At 35.0% G+C, this 8,447-nt stretch overlaps 1 protein-coding gene across 1 annotated transcript in view; it reads left to right on the forward strand.

The window, feature by feature from the left end:
- CADPS2 (calcium dependent secretion activator 2) overlaps positions 1-8,447 on the forward strand; it is a 472,387-nt gene that overhangs the window by 357,487 nt on the left and 106,453 nt on the right. The window contains exon 15 of the mRNA XM_015588309.1: positions 16-117. Coding sequence (XP_015443795.1) covers positions 16-117 — 102 coding nt within the window. The remainder of the gene's footprint in view (positions 1-15; positions 118-8,447) is intronic.

Consider the following 8,447-nt stretch of genomic DNA (forward strand, 5'->3'; position numbering starts at 1 on the left):
CTGATTGTTTTTCAGACCTGATGGAATTGGAACGGTGTCAATGGAAGAAAAAGAGAGATTTGAGGAGATAAAAGAGAGACTCTCTTTCCTTTTAGAAAATCAGATAAGCCATTTCAGGTATACACTCTATTCCTTCATACAAGTATTTCCTTTATTCACTCAACCCTTCAATCCCTTACAAATGTTTATGTCTTTATCTGCTCAAGAATTTTCAGTAGCTTCTTTTCCATGTTCCTCAATCTTTGATCTGTTTCTCAGCCTGCCATTCAGTAGGCTCATTTAAGGAGGCCCTTTACCCCACCATAGTGATGCCACTCCTGCCACAGTTTCTAGCACAGTCCCTTGCTCAAAAATTATCTGCAGAGTGAAAGTTAAATGTCTTGATAATATTTCTTTTTCCCTGGTTATATTTAGCTCAACAGAACCTTATGGTTAAAAACAGAAATATGCCTATAGGTTTCCTTTTCTATCACTCATCATTAGATCCTACAAAACATGGCTCTGTCCACATATTGTGTCTTATAGCATGCCTGTCACATTGCAGGTATGTGATTTGGGGTCATTTCATGTGAACTTACTGAAAAAGTAAACTCAGTTAATAGTCCCCTGTAATAGTTTAAAAGAACTGCTATTTAACCATTTGAATGGTGTATGGCTACCCGCTCTGGGCCTCAGTTTCCTCATTTGTAATATGAAAAGCTTAGACTCTGATTTTAAAATAATATTGAGGGAAAGAATGAATCTTATAAAGAAAGATACACTGTGCATCTGTTCCCGTACATTAGTGATTTCAACTAGGGCTGGTAGCACCACCTTCGCTGGTAACACTCCCTTCGTGAATGAGGGAGGATTTTCGTTGTCACAATAACCAGATATGGGGACAGTCATTCAGTGCTGGGTTTAGGAATGCAATGCATAGGACGGTCTCACATTGGACAATTTTTGCCCAAAAGATCAATAGATTCACATTAGGAAACACTGTTCTTGATAGCATAGCAGAATTCAACTTACAGAGTTAAGATTAGATTCTCTGCTGATTTTTTTAAATAAACAGCATGGAGACATGAGGAAAGCTTTTTTTTCTTTTGCATTTGCAGAGAATGTTTCTTCATTTGCTGTTGTCGTCTCTTAGGTTGTATAGAGATCCTGACATAAATTTATTGTACATGTCTTTTAATTACATGCAGTATTTACTTTTTTAACATCGAGACAGAGCTTGTAATTCAGTTGAATAGCTATATCACCAACTATGTAAATCACTGTGGTTATCTGTATCAGTACTTTCATCTGCAAGTAACAGATCCTACCTCAAACTGGTTTAAATAAATGAATGTGTATGCTCACTTACCTGCAGATCTCAGGTAGGGTGAACTTCAGGACAAGCTGAATTCAGTAGCCACAGCTCTGTTTCTCCATGATTCTTATATGGCTGTCCTCCATGGGATGCTTTCATCCCCAGATTGGTAGCAAGACCACAGAATTCCTTGGTCTCACAACCATACATGCCAGTTTTCAGGGGAAGTAGTAGAGGCCATCTCTTTCTGTGATGCTCCCTTAAGATCATGAAAAGTTTCCTTAGAAGATCCTACCAAACTATTCCTCATATCTCATTTGCTCTAAATAGGTCATGGGCCAGTCCTAAACCTGCCCAGCGGCCAGGGGACCCACTAAATGCCTCAATTAGTCACTTAAGAGCAATGGTATCACCATGATTGAATTAGCCTAATCTGAGCCATCCTACCAGGGGAATTCAATGCCCCTCACAGCTGCCCAGCAACTACACAGGGGGAGACAGGGAACGGCAGTTGTCCACGTTATTTATCGTATTCATTTCGTCCCTCGCAGTTGTGTTCTCTATCTCTCGTATATGTGTGTCCTCTTTTAATAATTTCTCTAAAGATGTACTTTATAATCCTTCTTAGCTTTTATTTCTTTGGTGTACTGAGGACAAGAACTGAAATGAATCAGTCTAGACATTTTGGGCCGACTCTTATATTCCCTTTGGATGTTTATAGAGTTTGTGTAAATCTCGCCAGTTCTGTTTTTTTTTTTTTTTTTTTGAGTCCATAGAAGACTGGATAAGAGGAAATGGGATTAAAATAAAATAGATAGTTGTCCACGTAGGCAAGTTAGTAAAAATTTTTAAATTGTCTGTGAGGATTTTCATAAGGATTCTACCAATGATCTTCCTTAGTCATTCGTGTTAAAATTTAGAAAGAACACAGATTACTTATCAGTTCACACTAAAGAAGTAATCACAGTACTGTTAATAACTCTCATATAGAGACTTGTTTATTTAGGTCCAGCCGTATTCCAGAAAAGGATTTCAAAGACAGATAAAACAATAAGGCAAACTAAATTAAACATAATTGAGGAATTTCTGGTTAACGATAGAATATTGATGTATGTCTGGCTTAGCTTCCTCTTAGAACCTAACTAAAATAGTAACATTTTTTCCAGAACACATAAACTTACAAGGACAACTAAAGTAAAAGAGGAAAAAAATGGGAAAACAATTTTTGGAAGTCGGATGGCTGAATCATGTCTCATTTAGCCACCCAAGGAAAAACTGGCAGTGGAGAAAACAAAGAAATAATTTGATTTATGTCATACAATCACCACAATGTTTAGGGATTGCCAGTATCGTGCCCTTGTAGAAATTAAGAATGAAGGACAATTTATTGTAAATATGCTTAAAACTCACTTAGAGCCCCACATCTCTTTTCCAACGTGGCAGCCAGGCTGCTGCCCTTCCCAGCCCCTGGCAGAGCCCTGCAGATTCATTCCCTGGAGAGGGTAAAATTAGAGGGTACCTGGACTGGGATGGAGGATAGGAGGAAACATCAGGCAGTTGGAACTCGGGTTTATAAACCTGGAAATTAAATAAACATTTATTCTGAAATCTGAGAATCACAGCCTTCTCCTTCCAGCTCACACGCTTGACTCTCAAAATGCTGCCAGGCAGGCAGGCAGGTTTATACCTTCCAGGCATACTATAAATGTCTTCCTCTGAAACTCTCACTAGCCAAGAAAAAACACCTAAAGCTGTGGACGATAAAGACTCCCACTGAAACAGCCCAGCCAGATTCCCCTTCAGCAAACACCGTGGGATACATGTACCCTACTTAGGGTACATAGCTTCCATTATGTTTTTTAATACCACACTTTTGAAAACGATCAAACAGCCAAGGTCATCAGACATTTGAGGGAAGTATTTACTCTTGAAGATAGAGCCCAGAGCAAGTAAATACTAAAAAAGCAACTTGGAAAACAAACAAACAAGGATTGTATATGAAGAAGAAAATGGGGAAGGAAGAGGTGGTGAGAATCTACTACTGATATCTTTGGAGAGATTTGAAAGATAGAACATTATAAAACAAAAACAACATGCTGGGAAAAAAGGGAGTGGGAGAGAAGGTAGAAGGAAGGAAAAGGAAGGAAGGAAGGTTAAAAAAAACCTTGGAACAAATAAGAGTTCTTAGAAGTTGTATGTGAATGACACACAAATACGTACACACTAATGAAAGGTAAAGTTAACGAGACCTTGCTGAAAGTAGGGTTGGGGGATAGGAACATAGCAGTACAAAGATAAGAAGAATTAAAGATCTGCTTAGAAATTTTATCATAAATAATAGAATTCCAGAAACAATGAAGGCTAAAAGTACAAAAGTTTGAATAAAATTATTCAAAAATATTTTTCAGAATTAAAAGACATAAATGTTCAGACTGAAAGAGTCAATTTAATACCCAACACAGTGGATTGAAATAAATACTGATCAGAGTACATTTTCATGAATTTTTAGATTCTTGGGGATAAAAGAAAAGATCCTGAAATATAAAGAATCAAGAATCAGAATGGCTTCTCAACTTTCATGTATTCTAGAAATATTTATTGAGTGCCTACTATTGAGTGTCAAGCAGTGAACAAAATTTAAAAAACAACCCTTTGCTTCCGCAGCTTTCATTTTGATGTGAGGAATGATACTGATACCCAGAAAATAGTGCATCAGTAACTTTATAATTCTGAGGAAAGGTTACTTCCAGCCTAGAATTCTATACCAGCAAAAGTCTTGTTCACTGTAGAATAAAGATATTTTGAGATATGCAGGACTTCAAAGATGTGCTTCCCATGTTTCCTTTCTGGAGAATGCAGTTTAACAAGAAAAGGGGCGGGGAGAGGGAGAGTTAAGAGCTCTACAACAGGACATCAGTATCAAAGTAAAGGGACAGTGATTAATAGAGACCCCAAAGTGATGACTGAGCTTAGAGAACAGCCAATTTTCACTGGAGCAGGTCAGAAAATTCTTTAAGTAGATCAAATTGACAAAACACTGAGATATTTTAACATGTCGAGAGAAGATTTATTGCCCACCAGAAATGGAGTGTGGAATTAACTGTGTTAATTACATTAGAGTTCTGAATTATATTGTATTAAGTATCTAAGATGGAGTAACAGAGGATATTTATCTTTCTACCTGAAACCATTTTTTTTTTTTAAGTACAAAATATGTGAGGAAAATGCTCTTTTTGGACACTAAACACAAAGCAATGAATAACAGTGGTTCCTGAGAGATGGGAAACAAATGAAATAAGTCCTTTAATTTCCCCTGCTTACCTCCAGGAGTGTTTCAGTCCATGTCCCAAAAAAAGGCACCTGGGTAGATCCCGGTAGACATCCTGACTTGAGGAGGCAGAGTTGGAAATCTAGGGAGGCCAAGGCAGCCAGAGTTTTCAGGTAGAGTTCTAAAGAAGAGAGAGCAGAGAGACATACAGGTATCTGAGGGTCCCCCTAGAGTCTTCAGCTAGGTATTGATCAGTACATGTATGTGAGGAAATTATCCAATCAGGCAAAGAACTATGTGAAAGGATTGCAAGGGGAGATCTCTAAATCTAACACAGGCCTAGTTGTTCCAGTTTCTACGACCCAGAGTACAAACCTTCTAATTCATGAGCATCAGATAGAGTACCAGAGGGTTTTGCCTCAACAGTGAAAAAAAATTAGCCCTAGAATACACATTGTCATGGTCTCTCCTAATGAGGGTTAGAATCAGGATTTGAATGAATCAAGCCGTTTTCGAGTAATTTAACTGCATTTCAAAATGAAGTTCAGGAATAAAGGAATACAAAAGTATTCATCAATAAAATTGTAAAGAAACAATGCCTAGCATTCCGACAAAAATTTTCAAGCATACAAAGAAATAGTAAAATATGACCAATGAAGAGAATAAAACCAACAAAAGTGAAAATGACGAAAGATAGAATTGTTCAAAATTGTTCTGGGTGGTCTAGCAAACGCATTGAGGCAGGAAAAGAAAGACATCTAATTGGAAAATAAGTAAAATTGTCTTTATTCACAGATAATATGGCCACCTATATAGAAAATCCTATGGAAACTACAAAAAAAAATTGCTACTGTTATTCATAAGTTTAGAAAGTTGTAGGATCCTAAATATAAAAATATCAATTTATTTCTATATAATAGCAAGAAACAATCTGAAATTGAAACTTTAAAAATACCGTTTACAGTAGCAACAAAAGTGATTGAATACTTGGGGTTCATTCTGACAAAAATGTGCAAAACCTGTACACTGAAATATACAAAGTCTTGCTGAGAGAAATTAAGGAAAACCTAAATTGATCTATAGCTTCAATGTTATATCAATCAATGTTATATCAATCAAAATCCAATAGAATTTGTAGAAATTGGCAACCTGACTCTAAAATTCATATGGAAATGCAAAGAATTTATATAGCCGAAGTAACTTCAAAAAGAATAACATTGGAATGCTAACACTACTTGATTTCAAGACTTACTTGTAAAGCTACAATAATCAAGATAGTGTGGTACAGTCAGTCCAGAAATAGACTCACACACATATCGTCATTAATTTTCAACAAATGTAAAGTATATTTATTTCAACAAATGCAAAATATTAACCTGAATCTATACCTCACTCCTGATACAAAAGTTAACTCAAAATAGATAGACCTAGAAAACAGAAAATCTCTGTGTCTTTGGATGAAGCACAGATTCTTAAATAAAACACCAAAATCACGATTCATATATGGAAAAATATCACCTTAAACTTCATCAACATTAAGAACATTTGATCTCCCAAAGACATTATTAAGGAAATAAAGAGATGAATCTCAGAATGTGAGAGAATACATATTCTACAAAGACCTCTACCCAAAATATATAAATAACTCTTAAAACTTAATAAAAAACAAAATGACCCAATTAAAAAATTGTTTTAAAATATTTGAGCATATGAAAAGATACTCAACATCATTACTCTTTAGGAAAATACCAATTAAAACTACAGTGAGGTGCTATTGCATACCTATTAATATACTTTACAAAAACTACTGAGCTAACAACTGTTGGTCTGGATGTGACACTGGAACTGCATCCACTCTTGATAGGAATTAAAATGGTAAAACTCACTTTGCAAAGTAGTTTGCAGGTTCTTAAAAATTTAAACACCTGACAGGTGACCCAGACATTTCACTCTTAAGATTACCCTAAAAGACATGAAAGCATATGTCTATAGAAAGACTTACGTGAATGTTCATACCAGCATTATTCACAATAGCCAAAAGATGAAAACAAGCTAGATGACCTTCAACAAGAAAGGAATAAAGAATGAATTGAGTACTTCTGAGCAATACATGCAATAGCATGAATAAATATTAAAATTTGCTGAGAGAAATGAGAGCCAAAAAAAGTATATATTGTATGATTCCTCTTACAGAAAATTATAGAAAATACAAACTAATCCAAATAACAGAAAGTAAATCAGTGGTTGCCTGGGCCCCAGGGATGGAGAAGAAATGTTTGGGGTCATGAATATATATCTTACATTGATTGTAGTGACAGTTTTATGGATATATACATATATCAAAACTTATAAATTACATGCTTTAAATATGTGCAGTTCATTGTGACATCTCTAAATAAAACTTTAAAAAAAAATAAATAAGTGCTTCTCTTCCATAGTGGGAAGTTGAAATAATAACTAAAACTAAAAAATCAAGAATTAAAAATATTAGCACATAGGCTAGAGATATGACATTGAAATACCAAAAGAATCAGCTAAAAGTTAAAAATATTTTTTCTAAAGAAATTACTTGGGAAGTGGGGTAGGACTGACATAAAGGACTTCTGTTTTTCAGAAAAGAAGACTTTTAGAAAAAATTTCCTCTTAGACTACATATATAACAAAAATAAATACTATATCTAAAAATGGCTTAGGAAAAAAATCTTAGTTGTAGGACAGTTCTGTATAGGCTTATTTATCTGTGTAATTAATTTACTAAAGTAGGAATAAGGGAGATTTCAATTGCATTTCAATTTATTCTGATTAGGTATTAAACTTGGTTGAATTTTATTTGATAATTGAGCATTTTCCACTTCACATTGCTATTACATAGTTGTCAAAGTGGTAAAAACCCAAAATATTTATCCTGAAAGGCAGGACAGAATGAGTCCCTTCTTTTAAAACTTGTTTTGTAAAGATTAATTAAGCTCTGTGCAGTTATTTTCTGTACTTTATTGATTCAGGATTACTTGTACTCTGTAAATGTGTTGAATTATTTACACATCATGGGCAGCTAATGCTAATTCAGAACATGCCCAGTGGGACCTCGGAGCCCTGAAATGCTAAACGTAATCTGGGGATCAGTAACATTCCATTCATGAAATGCATCACCCACAGGTTAATGGAAATAAACAATGGACAAGACAATGAGTGGATTATGCAAATACACTGAAAAGATTTAAGCAAGGGGAGGAGACTACAAGAACCCAATTTGTGTTTTAGTTAAATGTGGATTAAGGTCTATGGTATACAAAATGATTAAAGCTACTTTGCTAATTTGCTAATGCTCTAAAAAAAACCACCACTCAGGAAAAAAGTATCAAAATAAATTGATTGTGGCTTTTTTGTTGGTGGGGGGAGGTGGTAATGGTGCTAATGCAAGATTAAGTGAAGGAAATTTTTAACAGAAAATTATGAAATGGTAAACCATATTCTGAAGAAAATTTTGAGTGACTAGATTTATATGACACTTACTTATATGACATTTTCTGAAACTAATAAAAGCTCCACAAAACTAAAACCTAATCCTAATATATACTCAGCTACTGCTTTGTGAGAACTCAATCTTTTTCATTAAAATTTCGTCCTGTTAAACAAATTAAACTTAAAATAGATGTGCTTTTTAGGAAATCCTGTTCAAATTACAATGTGAAAAAATAGTTTTATAGTTAATTACGTATAGATAATTAGATAATGTGTCTACTAAGCCCCTGGATAATGGCAAAGGACACAGAAATAAGTAAACTTTCGAGTTACTGGTTTGACGATTTCTGAGTCAGAGCAATGTGGCCACCTAAGGACAGCCCAGCTGCCTGTAGCACTCGATCCTTGGGTGGAGGCAGCAGT

This window comes from Pteropus alecto, unplaced genomic scaffold, assembly GCF_000325575.1.
Source record: "Pteropus alecto unplaced genomic scaffold, ASM32557v1 scaffold22, whole genome shotgun sequence".
Taxonomy (NCBI): Eukaryota; Metazoa; Chordata; class Mammalia; order Chiroptera; family Pteropodidae; genus Pteropus; species Pteropus alecto.